Source organism: Pochonia chlamydosporia, chromosome 3 (assembly GCF_001653235.2).
Source record: "Pochonia chlamydosporia 170 chromosome 3, whole genome shotgun sequence".
NCBI classification, from domain to species: domain Eukaryota; kingdom Fungi; phylum Ascomycota; class Sordariomycetes; order Hypocreales; family Clavicipitaceae; genus Pochonia; species Pochonia chlamydosporia.
In genome coordinates, this window is record NC_035792.1 from 1,872,934 (window position 1) to 1,891,480 (window position 18,547).

Here is an 18,547-nt window from a genome sequence, read left to right on the forward strand (position 1 = left end):
CAGAATGTGGGCAGGTGCACATGGGCCAGCAAACCGTACCTGGCAGGACTGGCTAGACTTGGAGGAAGGAACAACTGCGACTTTCTTCTGCTACGGTCATCCAGGCACCAGACGGAAAATAGTCAATGCCAAGGCAGGAGCCATACACTTACAGGGTATTTGCTGACACGATGCTGGAGGCAGTTCAATGTCTGGTTCCTCTCAATGTTCCCAGAGCAAGCGCCACTCAGACCTACAGTCTGTGGTCCAATGTATTTGAACATATCCAAGTATACACTAACACAGCTCAATATGCCTCAGCACACAACGAGATATGCGATACCTTTCCCTGTTCAAATACTTCTGACCCCCCACTGTACTCAAAGCTACTTGACCGGGGAAACTGTCACGGACAATACACACACCAGACGTCAATGACGAAGCACCATCCGGAATACGCGTATTTCCAGTTCGCAGTCAGCATCACCACAACCTTGACAGCACCCACTGCCCTGCAGCTCTTTTGCCTTGCAAGTCGAGGGAGGCTGAGTCGTGGCTGGCAAGTGAGCTGAACTAACCAGGGCTCGAATCCAACTTCACACCCTTTTGCCAGCCCTATTGAAAGTGCCACGCCGTCAACGCCAAATACCACAGCGCAACCACGCAACAGAATCTACAAGGCTCCAGCGCTCTCACATTTGAGACCAAATAATAAATGGGGCGATACGTCTCGTTACCACATCAGCGGATGTGGCTTCTATGGGGTCTGTGAAACTGCATTGGCTGTATGGAGGGTTGAGGGGGAACGAGAGAATCACATCTTGTCATGAAGAACAACTCCACAAGGTCTACGGAGTAGACTTGTATCACATGCAATTGGAGGACTCGCACACGACGCCGTGCACACTGCTCAATTTCCCGTTTCAAAATCAAAATCAACGTCACTGGGCAATGACTTAAGCACGTCCGTCAGACGACAGGGGACATGAGCTAAGGAGCAAGCGAAAAGAAACGGCGTTCTTTCTCAGTTCCTTGATAAAGTGCACCAACAATGCACCGTCATCAAAATCATAAGCGATCGACAATTGGCCCCGTCCCTGACCTTTAAGGTCATTTGCTGCGACATCGCCACACTTGCTGTTCTTACGACCTAAGCAGCATTTTCACAATACTGAACCAGTCTACAGTGGTCGCTCCAGAATAAGGCATGACTCTCCGAAGAAAGCAAAATACAAAAGTTGGATGTCGTTGGGTCATGCTCTGACTTTTCCGGAAGTGCCGGGCTTTTCATGACGGCGAATTGCATTCAGTCGCAGCTGGTTCTGGCGTTTGTCCACCCATGCGCCAGCGGAGCCCAAGTTAATTCAGCCCAGTTATATCTAGGCCGTTTCCAACTAGTTTTCCGTTGTAACCGACGACAAAGCGAAGGATACGGCCATTATCATGAGTCCGACACAACCAACAGCTCTTCGCCTTACCCGAGATCCACAGCAGTCAAGTCCAGGGATGACGGACAGAAGCCTCTCCCAGCTCCATTGTGATCCCTGTCGGCCAATTCGCCTTATTAGTCTTCTAGTCTTCCTTCGCTTGTGATTTTATCCCTTTGGGCCCTCATTTTTTAATGATTCCTCCGTTTCGATTTTACATCAGTCCTTTTAACGCCTGAAACAACGGCTTCAGATTCAGTGAATTACTCCCGCCTCGCCAAATCTTGGAACCAACCAACTCTGGCTCCTTGCACTGGTTGTCAACAAAGACCAACAAACATCTCTCATTGGCTGAACATAAGTCTTGAACGTCACAGAAGCTGAATGATACCTTTCCTTTCATGCAGCACGCCAGGGAAAGTGACGTCTCAGATAATATTGGATTCAGTCCATTCGGTCTGTCGCTTTTAAAATTTGGGTCATCTAGAAGTTTACCAACTTTGTTGCAACCATGAACATTTCAAATCAGCCTGGTCTCCAACCCCCGGATTTGACAGCGGGCATGCAATCCCCATTATCGAACTCGCCATCTACTGAAAAGCCGCTGGATGACATGGCTGATGGTTTTGAGGAGCTGGATTTGTCAGATGATGCCCTCATCGAAGACCAAGATGAGGCGCAAGCTGCCCTTCAACCAGCCATCAGTGCCGCCGCCAGTCATTTAACATCCATTCAAACTCCTGCAGCGGAAAAGGCAGCAGCCCTGGAACGTGTACCTGGGGCCGGATATTTCGACACCGCCATCATCGAGGGCGAAGAAGAAGATGACGGTGGCGATAGCTCCGGCCCAGGGCCAGGAACGTTTCCTGAAACCCAGAGCACCAGAGCTAGGGAAGATGCAGCAGCTCATGCCCACGTCCTTGGGGCTCCTAGGTTTCAATCACCAGACCAGTTGCCGATGCCTTCACCCTGGATATCAAAACCCAAAGATTTCAGTATCAACAAAGATTCACCTCGCTCACGCCAGACCCTGGGAATGCTTGGTTCTGCTTTTGGTCAAACTCGGCATCGGTCAAGGTCCGCAGGACAGGAAGCCTTGAAGAAGCTTCAAAAGGCTTTCCCATCATTCACTGGCCATGGCAACCTTTTGCCTTCACTGCCAACGTCGTTTCTTTCTAATTTTACGGGAGACCACAAGAGTGGCCTAAATCACAGTTCAAAGATTGTCAACCGTCCTCGCCCCAGGTCCGTCACACTGGCGCAGCCGACCACCAACGCCAGCCATGTTGCTGGTTACCATAATGAAACAGAGAAACAAGACAGACATACGCCATTACCATCCGCAGCGGCAGGGGCCGGCTTATCTTCAATGGCTCGGCCTCGACCGCCCGTGCTGCGGCGAGTTACATCTGATGAAAGTCTCCTGTATCACAGCCTGTCCAGACAATCGTCTCTCGGGGACGATAATAGATTTAGTGACGTCCGAGAAATGGTAAATATTCGATTCATGGCCATCCGAGACAGTCTTCCGGAGGTGCCAAATTTCAAGATGCCTAGCTTTCCACGCTTGCAAGCGGCTTCCCGCATGTCATCAATTTCCATCAATGGACTTTTTTCGAGTTCAAGCGATGACAATGCGCTAAATCGACCAAAGGCAGACGGTACTCGAGAGCTACCAACAGCGCAATCGAGTCCAGGTGTTGCTAAATCCGCCGCCTCTACGCCAATGGACCGTGTTCTGGAAGACCTCACAGGTGACTTGGTTGTTCTTGGCGGCTATCGTGGATCTGTACTTCGCTCCGCCGAGCCACCACACCAGCAACTCTGGGCACCTGTAAAACTGGGATTTAATATGCGAAAAGCGAACCTGGAGGTAGGTTTGGAAGATGAAGATGAAGAAACTATGGAGGAACGCATCATACCTTCAGGCATGCTGAAACATGTCGGCCCCGTCGATGTTTCGCGTAAGCTCTTCAAAAAGCTACGGTCATCACCAAATGCACGCAATGGCAAGCTTCGAATCTGGGACTATGGATACGATTGGCGCCTTAGCCCTGCATTATCGTCAAGAAAATTGCAGCAATTCCTTGCCAAATTGCCATCCAATCAACCCGGCACACCGACAGAGTCTCGCGGAGCTCTCATCATTGCCCACAGCCTAGGCGGACTCATTACGAGACATGCTGTCAACCAGCAGCCGCATCTCTTCGCCGGAGTACTTTACGCTGGAGTCCCTCAGCGTTGTATAAATATACTAGGGCCATTCCGGAATGGTGACGCGGTTCTCTTCAACGAGAAGCTGCTAACTGCGCAGGTTAACTTCTCAATTCGTACATCGTTCGTGTTGCTCCCTGATGACGGGTTCTGCTTCATTGATAAGGAGACTAAGGACCCATATCCAGTTGACTTTTTCAATGCTGATGACTGGGTCAAGTGGCGTCTCAGTCCTTGTGTGGCAACAGCCCTTCCGGCCTTTAATAGAGACAAGCAACAAGGACTGGTATCGCCATTGTCTGCTCTTTTCCCGAATTCTCTGCTGAAAACGAAGAAGGCACCGGATTCCTATGAGAATCATGAAAACACAGATGTTATCTCCAACGAAGTTCTCCAACAAGGAGTTGCTCCCCTCCCGTCCCCTCCTCAGTCACCTTCGCCGCCTTCAGGCGCTGCGGAGACTTTTACCCCAGATCAGGAACGGTATTTGGAGTATCTAAGACGAACACTCGCAGCGACTAGGAAATTTCGATCCGAACTTGCTCACTCTGAGAGCCACGAAATGTCTAATGCGTACCCACCGCATGCTGTTCTCTACGGGAAAGCAATCCCCACGGTATACGCAGCCCAAGTAGCAGGGCGTGAGGCCATCCCGTGTTCAGATGCCTACGACGATTTGATTTTCCGCCCCGGAGATGGAGTTGTGCTTGCGCGGGAAGCAATGATTCCTGAGGGGTATTCCATTGTTCGATCCGGCCGAGTCAGTACCGAGAGAGGTCATCTCACTATGCTAGGGGACCTACCAGCAGTAGCTCGGGCGCTTGAGGCCCTTGTCCGTGGCCGTCGCAAGGGAATTGGTATGGGAAAGTGAACGGGAGGCAAACCCCAGAATAATACAGCTCGTTCGACATCTATGAAGAACATCCAGTGGATGGTTGCTGTTCGCCACTGCTACTACAGTCGTCGCCACTAGTACCAAGTCATTCGTGAACCTGACTGACAGCTTAGCACTTCCGACCAAGGTTCAATTCGGAAGCAGAGCTGTATTCAGGACTTCTACCTCCTCGGCGAGGTCGTGTCTTGGCTTCATACTTTTGACAGACCCTCTTGTGTGTTGTTTTGTTAAAGATGAAGTTCACCTGGCCACCCAGCCGATAAGGGACTCTGGTTAATTGAAGGCACTTTACTGGATACCAAGAGGAGTCAATGCTGCTTCCCTCCTTAAAATCAATCCACCATCCTAGCGAAGCGAGTAAGACCTTTCGAGGCACACCAGACCAGAGATATCCTGAACATGCCAAGTTGCCAGATCGCTTGGCCATACGTCATTTAAAATCATAAAATATCAGTTATCGTGTTCTCTCACTCACACTTACACAAGACCTCCGATAATAAGCCTTCAAGGACACCAGTCAAAGAAAGGTCACAGCTCATCATACCCGAGACACCCAACAAGTCACATGGCAGCACTGCTCCCTTGCATGTCACTGACAACATACCACAATCACGAAAAAGAAAGGAAACAAGAAGCCAAGGTCCCCGTCCCCTGCACCGCGGGAAGAGCAAGACAAAAATGGTCATCACGCAACGCAAATCGGGATAGCGCCGGCTTGCCATGCAAGAGCCGGATGTGGTCTGTGCCATGCCTACAGAGCTGCTTGGAGAATTATGGCGCGATCTCGAGATGTAGACGACGTGTCAAATGAAGGTGTTGATGGTGACAGAAGTCTACTGTGTGATTTGGCCAAGGCGTCAAATTACATCATAGCTTTTGCACGGAGATTGCGAACCACGATAGTTGATCCAGGAGTCTGATGATGAGCGGTATGTCGCGAGGAGTGGGCAAATGCATAATGAAGTGTACATAGAAAGCTGTAACAGCTCCTTGTAGCTATAGCTAATGATGGGATGACTTGGTTTCGGCCTCCTTTCTGCGCGTCTCGCCATGAAACTTTTCACAATGCCGTCTGTGCGTTTATCTTGGTCCAAAGGGATCGAGTGAGTGCTCCATTACGGAGAGCAACCACCTATCTCTGAAACAATTCCACAAGTGTTGAACAGCTATCCAAGTGTGTGAAGTGGCCAGCACAGTCCTGTGGTCAATTGAGGTTGCATTTAAATACTCAATTACAATTAGGCATATGTAGCTATGTAAAATATACAGACAATACTGGGTTACCTTCAAATTACGAGAGAAAACAAGGACTTGCCTCATAGCTGTTTGCTGCTCGGTTGTCCACGCACAGCGGGGCGCTTTTGTGGTCATCCCAAAACAAACATGCGACAATGCGCAGATAAGAGAAGGAAAAGAAGCCTCGTAGGCTTTGCTCCGAACCTGCGGCGCTAATACCTCATAACAGCTGCTTGTCTTATCTGTCCTTCGAAGATCGCTAGACCTTGTTGATTATTGTTTTCTCTTTTCTCAATGCCATCGAGCCTGTTCGGTAAGAACAAGCGCGCGGTTGCGAAACAATTGTCTACCCCAACCCCCATTGGAACCTTGGCTCTGAGTGAATGTTCCGGGCTGTTTCCGCTCTCCTTCGGCTGCCGCTATTGAAACTAGCGTTATCTGTGCCTCGTCAACGGAAAAGCAGCACCGTTCCGCGCCTTGCTCGAGTCCGTGGGCTCTAACGACATCAGAGACATCGAAATTCTTGGTTGGCAAATCCATGGCAAGGACGACCGGAGGCAAGGATCCCACTGGGTCTGGTTCCACTCGCAAGCCAGTCACGGCGTTGGCGTAGCCGCTAGGCGGCGATCAAAATTGCCCATCTCTGGAAACCGGACAATTCCAGGAAGAAAGCCATGTTTCGTAGCAATTGCTCGACCACTGTTTTCTCTATTGTGATAACGTGGCGGCTGAGGTCGTCAGGGCCCCCTTGCGCCTCAGATTGAATTCTATGGCTCAATATTTTGCTCTGATTGTAGCCGGTGCGTGCGGTTGTCTCACCAGAGTCGGCTGCTCAACCACAAGCCATGGTTAACGTCTGCAAAGACACGATTGTCCATGGTGGTGGGCGCCACGGCGATTGCTGCTGGCAGACTATATGCATGGCCATTTGAATTTGTCTCGTCATTCGCTCTTCTGTGAGAATTGACTCCAAGCCCTCATCCTGTTCCCGAGGTACGAAGATGATGTGTTCCAAAGCTGGCATGCGCGTCGCCAATTGCTTGATAACCTCGACAGTGAGGCTTGCCGCAGTCATGGAGTTGTACGTGCCGTCAACCCAGAATAAAGAGTCGCTAATAGCAACTCGTCGGACGAGAGCCAGTTGAGCCGGGTCGCACATGGACATACAAGTGTGGAACTGAGACTCAGCCGCCATATATCCCTCTCGAGGCCCGAAAAAGAGAATGTCGCTGTCCGGGTTGAAAATGATATGTCCCGGGGCGCGAACGAATCCAAAAGCATACCGGAATCTCTTGAATGCTTCCGTTCGCGACTCGACGCATACATGCATGTTGGTGGGAATCGGGGCATCGGAGGTACATCCGGTAAAGGGTGTCGCAGCAGATGGTTGCGTATTGTACAGCGACGGTGATGCAACACCACATTGTATCGACACCAATCTCATAGTCGGCAGAGTTAGATTCCATATCTTCAAGCGAAGCTCTGGTGGGAGTTGAGAGAATAGTGGCTAAGATTTTGCGCAAGTACAGAAACTCGTGTTAGCTTGGAGAACAAGTCCGTGGCCAATTGAGAAAATGAAAACTCATCAAGGTTGCTCATAGGTCACATCAAGACGAAGGTCAGGACGGAAGTGATGAACATACAAATTCAGCAGGTGCATTGCATGTTGTTTCAGCCGTAGGATCCCTCAGCGCTTCCCGTTTCTCGACATTCATCTCAGGCATTCGGAATGCAGCGAGCCGTGTCTGGTGGCAGAAAGCTCCCATGTTGCGCAAGCTTTCTAGCTTGCTAGCCAGCTCTCGATCACGTATTGTAGGAGGGCAAGATGTTGTTGAAGGTGTGGCCAGTACCAAGGTGACGCAATTGGTAAACAACAACAGCCGTGGGCGAGTCACAGCCGTAATGAATGGCGTGAGTGACTGTTGATGCCCAATAAGTAACCAAAGAAAATATTAATAGTTATACAACAATTATTCCAACTCGCAATGTTGTATTGCCCTCTTGGGCTCTCGGATCACTTCCCATCCGCTGAGGGGTAGGCGGGTGGGGAGCTATTATACTTGAGAAGGTCGTGCCAGTCTGGTGGATTATCCAAGATGTCTGGTCTGGTGTCTGGGAGCTTCTGCAGGGCCGAGGGCTGGATGTGTGTTGACATGCCGTGCTTGCCCCCCAGGCGTGTTTAAATTGCAACACCAAGATGGGCACCTAATTCTGCCACGACCGAAAATGGCAAGACAATGGACCTGTCGGAGACGTCGCTGCTGGCAGACCTTGAAATCGCACAAGGAGGCGCAAGGTATGGTTGCTTTGGATCCCGACGGCCTGGGTTGAAGGGTGTCTGGGACGCCCATCAAAGTCCATGCCCTCCACTTTATTACTCCCCAGGTTGATCAAAAGACGTCCCCTCTTCAGGTGGACCAGGGTTTTGAGTTCGGCGGTCACGGCCCTTGGGGGGACTTGAAGTTGCAGCAAGCTTACAGCGCTGGCTCTAGTATTGCTGGTCTCAAAGGTCAACTGCAACCTGGGCACTACTGAATTCCCCCGAGGCCGCAAATAACCTAGTGCACGGGTCCGGGCTTCATACTTGACGCTTGTCTGGGGCCGACTGGGTGCAACTACCGTCGGCGTGGAGGTGGTGCATGGGGCCGCCGGTGGCTTGAAAACGCCAGCTCCTCTCGTATCTCACCCAATGGGAGATACTCCTGGTGCTGTCCTTTGATTCTTAGTGGACACACTGCTGAGTCTCCTGGTGAGCTATCTCTTCTCTGCTGGCTGCCATGGTTCAGACTCGTGATGGATGAGACAGTGTTCGACCTGGCTTTGAAATTCTCTCGCTGGAACGTACACACTAACAATGCTAGTCAGGTCTGTGCCTTGGGCCCGCCTAGGTTTATGTTTGCCCTTGTTAGTCGGTACCTGTGGCCAGGGGACGTTTGGGCAAGGAAGACGATCAAAGGCTTCCAGGGTTTGGACTGTGAACAGCCAAACAGCCTTGTTGGGGCTGGTTCCGCACCTAAACGGGTGGTAAGTCTCAAGCTCCTCGCGACAATTGTCGGGAACGCCATAAACACAAAGTTCTACAAGTTGTGAAACATGTTCAACGGCGTGGGGAATGGCTGCCAGGGGTGCCGCAGTTTGAAATCCAGCCCAACACGTCTCGTGCCCAAGGAAAACAAGAAGAAAAGAAAAAGCAGTTCGGCCGAAATGGCGATCAAACGTTTGCTCAGTTAGCAATACATTGGTGTGTGTTCGATGTTCGCCTGCTAAAATTAGAGAGGGAGCCACGATTGATGTTTTGTGGTTGCTTATTACTTGCCAAACAGTGTCATCCCTGGTCATGGTCATGCATCAACCCACGGGGACGGGTTGCACAGCAATGTTTCCCATAAAGTACTTGCTGCTCATGGCGTACTCATAGTCCCAGAGACCTGGATGACGGGCGCGAACATGTGTAACAATTTCCAACAATGTTACGAGATGGCGGCCTGCGGAACCACTTCTCTTGCAAGGGATTGCAGGTCTTGGGAGGACATGCTGTTCCAAACATTCTGAGATGCTGTTGTACCCAGGTCGTTACTCCATTCTGACACCATAGACACTCCCAACGTAGGCTTTGTCGCTCTAGTGTGTTAGAAACAGGTGAGAAGCGAAACGTATGTCTAGCAATATCCATACGAAATGATGTGCCTCTTGAAAGAGTTCCGTCATTATCTGCGCAAAGCTCTGAATCACCGAGGCGGCGAGGGTCGACAGGTGCGCGCCATGAGGATGTCTAGGGTACGTTTTTGGCGTTGTTCTAGAGACGAATCATAGCTACAGAACAAACTTTTCTTTTGCCGTTTCCTAATATCTGCAGCACGGTGGTGAAGAAATGTCGCTTAATACAACCCGCTGTGTGTGCTTTGCTTTCTTTCCACCGGACGCAAGTCCTGTTGAAGACGGCCCAGGTGAGTCGCAAATTATGAGGTCATAACAAGTCAGGGTGGCAGTCAAATCACCAATCCAAGCCACCACGGCGGCCTAACATCCTGGTCACAGAGAACTCTGTTGGTGACGACCATGACAGGGTTTTCATGAGAAGAACAGGCGGTTTCGTGTGATGGGTTGCGAAGGGGCAGGTCGGTGAGTCCATGCATGGTGTCGAAGTAGTTGCCGCTGTCACTGTTTTGGCGCGATGAATTTGATCCTGGTGGGCTTAAGAGACCCTGTCTGCCTGTTTGATGGGATTAGTGATCCAGCACAAATCAAGATTGCGAATTGCATTTGTTCAGAATTCGGTGACCAGCTCTTAGTACCAAAGGGATGAATTCAACACCATCATAGGCCGGACTGTCCGGACTTCCATCCGGGCCTCAGGGCTGGCTGGCGGAAACCTGTCACACGGCGCAGGTCGCACAGAGTATCCACATACATACTCCGGGCGGAGGGTGACATCGCCATGTGCCATGGTTCTGCTCGCATTCAGATTGCTTTTCGTTTGAAAGTCTCGATCATGGTAATATTTGACAGTAGTAATAAAACCGGGATTGCCATTGAAAGTGACATCGACTGGAAGTGGACGACCAAACGTACAAAGGCACCAAGATCGCCACTTTTTGTTTCTAGCTTTGGTGCTTTGGTCATCCAGTTTGTAGCCCCAAAATACATGGAACCTCAATGGGAAACTGCCAAGGAGCAACTCCATATGTAGTACAAAGTAGCGTTAGTGCTGTGGTACAAAACAGGTGGTCGTGGCTATGGTTGCCTCGATTCAGCGGAATGGATTGACCTGCGTTGTGTAACAGCACTCGGTGGTTTGGTTCGTCTTGTCCTTTGTCCTTGGATGCTGGTCATGAACTGTCACCAACAAAGACAGGGCTGTGTGGTGGGATGCCGGCTAAGAGGAACAAGAATTCCCCCCGATGGACGTAGTACTGTATTATTTCTGAAAGAAAGGAGACGAAGGGCTAAAAATGCATAAGCTAGTTGGTTTATCGGCTGGGGTCTGGTTGTTCGTTTACTCCCAGCGCCAGTCTCATCCGAAAAGCATCGGGGTGTTGGACGTTGCACGGGCCTGACCTGTCAAATTAATTGATGAATGGTGGGTGGTGGTCGCAGGCAACAGGGTCTGGTAGCGAGGGAGGCATGGTGATCCAGGAATAACGTGGGACGAACCGTAGTCTTCACAAGCAAGGATTCAGAATGTCAACGTCAGCCTTGGTTGGACATGACATGGCATGTGGGCAATAGCAAATGCGTGTCGTCGATGTGTGCATGTACTCGGTATTCCATGTATGTGTACGGAGTATCCCGGATTGTTGATTGACGACTGCGACTTCACATTCTTCTTCCGTCCTGGTTATCACTGTGCGCCAGATGTCTTACACTGTCAAGAGAATCACCAGGAAGGAGCGACGTCGAGTCAAAATGTCTGGTCGAATTGCAGGCCCGGAGGTGCCTGCCGATATTACCGGATATTATTCCACAGGTACACTGTATTTCGGCAGCCACCAATTCCAGGACTTGGAGTGCTCCTTCCACGACCATCAGCTACACGACAAGTGCAAGCCAGAAAAAAGGGAATGTTGGCCTTGGCCACTCAAACTCTCTGCACGTGAGCTTCAGACCTTGAACCCCTCTTTACCAATTTATCTCCAGTTCATCAACACCAGGCCTCTCATTTCCCCCTGCCGCCCATGATCTATTTTCATCAAATGGTATCAACACATATGTACCAGCATATATTTGGTGCCTGCCCCCGGCGCTTGCTGGTGTAAGTGGCGCCTTGCCATGTCATGATTGGGCTGTTGCGTCGTGTAAGCGCCATGCCACCCTCCAGAAGCATCAAGCTTGATTGGACATCTGACCAATCCCGAGCCACGACGGTTCCAACACCAACCTTTGACCGCACAGATATCGTCCTCCCCGTGTGTCATTTATGCGTCCAGCGCGGTTATCCTGCATTAGCATCATGGCAGCTGTCGGCTCATCAGACATCCAATTGGCTTTGCTAAAAAAGAAGTGTCGGTAATTGGCAAATGTGAGCTTGGCAACTTCAGGTCTGGCCGAAGCTGAACATTCAAGAATATCTATAACACAGCAGATCTCCTCTTTCCATCAAGATAACAACGAGACAACTCTGTCCCGAAGTAATTTCTCTTTCATTTTTTTATTTCCTTTTTTTTTCTGGTTTTTTTTTTTCTACAGTTTATTTCCCTTTTCCCTTGGCTATACGGGTTGCTGTCAACAGGCTGGTCTCATTGCATTCCGTTCCACTCCAGTCCTTCATCTGAAAATGTCGTCCAGTCTCAAAAATGAGCTATCTTCCTCGGATTTCGAGGTTGATTCCAATGAGTTGCAGTCTCACTCTCGCATTCGAAAGCTCCATGCCATTCACAATTTCCGGATTGGCTTGACTGCTCTAGCACTGGTTGCTGGCATCACCATCTTGGGTCTTTCCGCAGACACCTTGTCTGTATACAATGGCACACATTTGCCTGACAATTTTATGTTGCCTCTGTGGCCAGAGAGTTTTGACCTCAGGCCCACGACGTCTCTAGTTGCTGGCAGTGCCATTGTCACAGCTATGAATGCGGTTTCTCTGCTTGCCAGCAAGACTCAGTTTGTGAGTTGACACCACCAGCCGCACATGCCTACAGTGCTGTTCGCATAAGAACCTTTACTAACCCGGCCATCCGTCTATCAGGTTCGCGGTCGGCTCATTGCTCATTCATCAGTCAGCCTCGTGGTGCCGGTGATTGCTTTCATTGCCTCCCTCGTTGCAATGGCATTCTTCTACGCCATCAACGCCTCCACAACAGTTGACACTTTCCAGAGTTGGACCTGTCGCTGGAAAAGCGTGCCGATGAGCACCCGTCCCTACTTTGGCACTTTATGCAAGGAGAGCCAGGCTGCTTTAGCCTTGGCTGTATTTCTGGTGCCTCTGGAGCTGATCATCTTGGTCACAGCTTGCTTCCAGGTTCTTTTGGAGAAGAAGGCCGGGGCTATTGGACGCAGAAATGGCAGTCCAGCTCTCTCTTAAGTTCTTCAACGGGTCTCCGCAAGTTGGTCATGATAACGGCGTCGATTAAGGTTTTTTCTCCCTTGATGAAGGTTTGCTCCCTTTAGACAAAGCACTTGTTGTTTCGCGGAAGCAGGAATGATGTGAAGATTTGCAGAGGTCTAGTCTCACCATGTATAAATACCGTCATATCGCGTTCCTGTATATTTTCCACCAAGACATCGAGTCAGATGATTTACCAATGTAATTAATGATTTCTATTGCTTGAGCGATCAAAGAGAAAACAAAGACACTTTTCGCATGACCTTGTGGCGCCAAGTTCGTAAAAGCGCCATCATAGTCACATCGGCTCCATGCAGCTTCGTATGCAAGACCGGATAATACATCGTAACACAAACAAGTTTCAGTACTAGTGTTACGACATGGCAGTAATGCGAGTCATCTCGTAAACAGCTGTGCTTCTATGCCCCCAACAAGGTTTCTACGCCCGCCTGTATTAGCCACAGTCGATGGAAATCACATGGGGGAGTCCTCACGGATAATCCTCCCTTCACCTGGCTAATAAATACCAGACACTTGTATAATTAGGCTACTCCCGCAGAATTTATAATACTTATTCCATATAACGCACTCCACGTCGTCCTACCTGGTGAGAGGCACAGTCGTGCAGCTGCCATGACAGCTGGACCTCTTCAACTGGTGATTTCGCAGGCAGTACTTCATGGCCCATCTCTCGGGCTATTTCGTATTATTCCGAAAAGACCCTAATTTATGCCGAGTATTTCATGGAGAAACTGCCTCATCGTTCAAGTCTTCCATGTTACTCAACATTGCTCACGGCCGTCGGGTCCCTGTGCAACGAGAGTCCAGAATCTAGAGCTGTGTACGGTGATACCATGAACCAGCCTGACTTGAGAAAATATTAGAAAAACACTACTGTCGCGGATTCTTCCATCTGGATTTATTTCAATCTCCTCATATAGTGAGTGAGTCATCTGTGTACAGTATGGCAGATGCTTACTCTCCTGCCTCCCGGCGAGAGCCATTTCCAACCACAGAGGGCTTTTATGTGCCCACCACCATCTTGAACGACTTGTCCCATCGCACTCTGTCTCCTAAGGCTACATACCCTGAGAGAAGAGTTGGTCAAAATACTAGACGATCTAGCTTGGAGCCTGTCCTGGAAGGGGAAGTGAGGACAGCGGAGAACAGGCGTCACTCTGTTGGCCATGATGCAAGGGCATCTCTGCCGAAGCCGAATCTAGCAAAGTCTCGGGTGCCTAGCTCGAGCAGCTCGCCTCACAGAAATTCTGTCAGCCATCGTCGTGACTCGATTGTTCGTAGTGAGTCGCCGCTCTCGGTGAATATAAGAACCAACGTGGTGGTGCGTTGTCTCTCTCATCTCAATAGGATGTAGCTGACGAGTTTGAAAGGTCACAAACGAGTTCCTCTTTATGAATGAGCTTACGTATCATCTATCGATTCGATACAGTCGTCCCATAAGTTCTATTGTCGTATCTCTACAACACGGAATGTGTTTACTCTTTGGTGGATCATTCGATCCTGCTTACATTCTGACCATTACTACATTGCCGGACCAGGTATCGGCAAATATCAACAAGAGAAACGTGACTCTGTTTCAAGCACATCTTCAACAGGCACTTAGGGTACCGCCTAATCGTGGTATTGTCTACTTTGTGCCTATTTTAGAAGAGTGCTTGGGTCATGGAGGCGAGACGTTGGCCGCCGCCATGGGCTGGACAAGTTCTAGACAAGCGTCTCATGCCAATGATGGCAGAAACGGGGAGGCAAGGAGGTCCAAGGTAATCACTCTACGGCGAATATTGCTTCGAGCTTGGTTCAAAGCAACTAATTTATCTAGCCACCCACTACTATACGAAAACCTTCGTCGATGACGTTCACGGCGTCCGAGCCACCTGTAAAGTTGGAGCCTCAAAATGGGACGAACCTGTCTTCGTCAGAATTACGGAGCAGTGATGACACAATTACCATATCCGAAGCAAAAGATATGAAGAAAAAGAAGAGCTTTATGCGTGGTCTATTCATGCGATAGCGAGAGCATGTTGCATTGAATAGACGCATGCATGTAAATGACAAACACGCCTCTCCTTTCTCAGCCGTCATATAGGGTAGGACCGGGTCCAGTGAATGGAATCAAGATTGAAGATGGGAGAAATCGGGTAGGATGTGAATAACTACTGGTCCGGTAGCTATGTGAATTAAACGATATGTCGGAATTTGAGATAATCAGTGCAGCTACGGTGAACCTGCAATGTTGCTAATTCATCTTGCCATACCAAAGTGACACGTATATGAAAGGTGAGCCGGCGGTGGATTGTTCATCTGGACGACGGGAAATATGAAGAGGCGTGCGTGAGTGATGTATCAGGTCCAATTGGCAGTTGACAGCTCTTACGGAATAGACGCAGGATACATGCAGTTGATGCCGTTGTTGCTCTTGAGTGAGCGATTCCTTGCCTATTTGGTGGTTGGCTGCAGACGTGCAGCAAAGAGTAAATTGAGTTTTCAGGCACAAGACGGCAATGGCCAGGACAGCCATCTGTTCCATTATTCACACATCCAGGGATAATTTTTCAAGAATGTTTTCAGTTGATTGATGAGCTTCATGGTGAATTCGATGTCGCTGCGGGTTTGTTGTTGTCACTGTTGCACTGTTTTATGAATGAATGAAAAAACGAAACTTGAATGACCTCACATTCAAAAGAGTCACTTGTGAATGAACAGACAGGTTTGAGTTGACGCATTGATGGCCCACAATTGACCGCCTGCGGAAAGTGGAAACAGGCAGGAGCCACCCCACGGTGCCTGCCGTCCTTCCAACCCCCAACCAGACCAGACAGACATGGACTCGTTGGAAACATCCAAGTTTAAGTTCGCCCAATCGCAGACTCGGTTCTCCAAGTCCAGTCAGTTCCCATCACCTCAACGGCCTCGAACCTCATGTGCTCTCCTGGTCGACCAGGTTTCATGCTGCACCATCGACCATCACCATCTCATCCACAGTATTGTCTGTTTCAGCGGCGCGCTTGAACCTCTGGGCCACAAAGGGTCCCTTCCGTTCGGGCTAGACAATCTGATACCTGCGCACACCTCTGGTCTCGCCCGTCCCAGGGTCCCATTCAAAACTCGCTTTGACGTCGGACTTTGATCTACCCTGGTCACATCGTATTTGAAAGGCTCAAACAAAGCTCTCCTGGCCGCTTCTCAATCAATCGATCGTCGTTTCTAGTTATCGTGGTTTCGGTCCTGGTGTCTGTTCTTCGACTGGCTGCAGTCTTTGCTATACGTTACCCGAAGGGCCTTTGCGGCACCCTTCCTCTACCCATTAGGAGCATTGCGTCGCCAGGATGGAGGTGAGTGCTTGTGTGCTTTTTGGTGATTCGACGTTTTATTCTCGCCCCTTGTGCCAGCCACCTGCTGCTCTTCTTCCCCAGGCGCAACTGAGCTGGAAATACATTAGGTTTCGCAGGACAGGAGCCGGAGCCAAAGCTCACAAAGTGGCCGCTGTCTATCCGTCACTCCTCGAATGTTCGTTCTCCTTCACCCCTTCTACCTTTCAAAGCTGCCGAGTGGCGTGCTTTATAGGCGTTACACGACTGCGCAATTGGTTTGCGTCTTCGTTTTCTGACCACGCCACGCCAATGTTTTTCTTTCCCTTTGGACCGCGTGGTCGGGGTCGCGTGATGCAGCTCGTGGCCTGTTAATGCTGTGGTTCTGCATTGCACCGCGTCTCTCACTTCGTCGGGCTCTATGTCGACCTGGGGACCGGACTTAGGACCGGAGTCCTGTGTCGTGGCATGACCATGTTGCGTCACAATGTCGTGAGTGCTTGCGTTGCGGGTTGAGCCGAGCCTCAACGACATGCTTCTTTCCAGGGTCGTTGCTCCGTCGATGCCGACAGGTCCAACTGACTCGCCATTAGCCTGGCCGCAAGCGCAACCAGGTTTATTATACCAGGGAGAGTAGCATGGCTCTTTGTCGCTTAATATAAGATTAAGGCACGACGAGAACGCGCTTTAGTCTGGACCCGAGAACTCTCATATCTCATCTCATCCCGAATCGACCGCATCTCGTGAGACTGTGGCGGCCGCCTTGAGCGACGAAAACCCAGACGACTTGGCCATTTGGGTAGCAACAATCCTTCGGCTTTGTGACATGGCACTCACTCTTGTAAGAGTTGTGTTGGTTACTATTTTGTCGGAGGGCGGGCGATGACGAGGGAGTTTCGTGGTGAAGTCGGGAAGCTGGTCTCTTCACAATCATTTTTCTTGCACCTACGTCTGAAGTCTCAGCAAGCGCTGCTATAAACAACCTGCGGCTGTTGACCACCTCAACTTCTTCTTACTCCAAGCACAAATAACCCAGAGTGATTGTTGGTCCATGGGCACGTTGTTATTGTTGTTGCGATGACCCTCAATCCTCCCCTTCGTGAAGCCTTGGCAGCAGAGATGGGTGATGATACGAACCTAACTGCTCGTTCATCGTCGGGTCTTATGAGTCCAGCCGAGCTAACTTTGCAGCGTATTCACATGCAGTCCTCAGCTGGCGCGCCAAACAAAGATGCCGCTAAACCCACCGAACCGGGCTTGGGTTTGCCTGCCAAGGGGAAGCCCAGACTACTCTTGATGGGCCAGAGGAGGTATGTAGTGCCTTGCCCTGGAGCGATTAGCTGCCCACTAACAGCCATGGAGGAGTGGGAAATCATCCATCTCGAGTGTCGTATTTCACAAGTTGCCTCCGAATGAGACGCTTTTCCTGGAATCAACGGCACGAATACAGAAAGACTCTATGGCGTAAGGAATTCTACATGTGTCGGATTTACCGCATCAAGGCTAACAAAACGCCAGATCCTTCATGGACTTTCAAGTCTGGGACTTCCCAGGGCAAATCGATGTCTTTGATAATGCCAATTTCGACATGGATGCCATCTTTGGCGAAATAGGCGCTCTCATCTGGGTAATTGATGCCCAGGATGACTATCTCGAAGCCGTGTCTCGCCTCAACGCCACTATTCTCTCCCTACAGCGCAGCTACCCCAACATCAATATTGAGGTGTTCATTCACAAAGTAGATGGTCTTTCCGACGACTACAAACTCGATATCCAGCGTGACATAACCATCCGCATCCAGGACGAATTATCGGATCACGGATTCGAAAACGCCCCCGTCACATTTCACCTCACTTCCATCTATAATCATTCCATCTTCGAGGCTTTCAGCAAAGTAATCCAGAAACTCATACCTCGCCTAGGGACACTAGAATCGATGCTTACCAATCTCTGTCGCACGTGTCGCTTCGAAAAGGCCTATCTTTTCGATGTTCTTTCCAAGATCTACATTGCTACAGATAGTGCCACCGCCGATATGGCAAGCTACGAGATTTGCAGTGACTACATTGATGTTATTATTGACATTACAGAGGTATATGGCACATGGCAACGAAGTGACGAAAACCGGAAAAAGCTGGAAGGAGAGCCGTTCAACACGAAACTCGACGAACAAATTGGCTGTTCTACGGCGGAGAGCTGTCTCGTGCTGCACGATAGCAACAAGCCCATCATGTTGAGGGAAGTGGATCGTTACCTGGCACTGGTTGCCATCATGAGGGACGATTCGTACGATAGGATGCCATTGGTGAATATGAATGTAGAGGCTGTGGTGGAGGGGTTGACCGAGTTTTTCAACATTACGAAACCACGAAAGTAAATTTTGTTGGTAAATGATTGAACTGCGAATGGGTTTGAAGTTCCAAAA

The 18,547-nt window shown here is 49.9% G+C and overlaps 4 protein-coding genes across 4 annotated transcripts; all 4 read left to right on the forward strand.

Moving 5' to 3' along the window:
• Nucleotides 1–1,917: 1,917 nt before the first annotated feature.
• Nucleotides 1,918–4,491, forward strand: VFPPC_04444 (phosphatidylcholine-sterol O-acyltransferase-like protein; the record flags this gene model as incomplete). Its single annotated transcript, XM_018283798.1, has 1 exon — nucleotides 1,918–4,491. The coding sequence occupies one exon, from the start codon at nucleotides 1,918–1,920 to the stop codon at nucleotides 4,489–4,491; it is 2,574 nt and encodes an 857-aa protein (XP_018145025.1).
• Nucleotides 4,492–12,025: 7,534 nt separating this feature from the next.
• Nucleotides 12,026–12,772, forward strand: VFPPC_04447 (hypothetical protein; the record flags this gene model as incomplete). Its single annotated transcript, XM_018283800.1, has 2 exons — nucleotides 12,026–12,355; nucleotides 12,437–12,772. The coding sequence occupies 2 exons, from the start codon at nucleotides 12,026–12,028 to the stop codon at nucleotides 12,770–12,772; spliced, it is 666 nt and encodes a 221-aa protein (XP_018145028.1).
• Nucleotides 12,773–15,635: 2,863 nt separating this feature from the next.
• On the forward strand, nucleotides 15,636–15,941 carry VFPPC_17727 (hypothetical protein; the record flags this gene model as incomplete). Its single annotated transcript, XM_022429416.1, has 1 exon — nucleotides 15,636–15,941. One exon carries the CDS (start codon nucleotides 15,636–15,638, stop codon nucleotides 15,939–15,941), a length of 306 nt encoding a protein of 101 aa, XP_022285546.1.
• Nucleotides 15,942–17,199: 1,258 nt separating this feature from the next.
• Nucleotides 17,200–18,499, forward strand: VFPPC_13639 (GTP-binding protein GTR2; the record flags this gene model as incomplete). The annotated part of the gene is made up of 3 exons (XM_018291413.1): nucleotides 17,200–17,432; nucleotides 17,485–17,586; nucleotides 17,641–18,499. 3 exons carry the CDS (start codon nucleotides 17,200–17,202, stop codon nucleotides 18,497–18,499), a joined length of 1,194 nt encoding a protein of 397 aa, XP_018145030.1.
• Nucleotides 18,500–18,547: the final 48 nt, after the last annotated feature.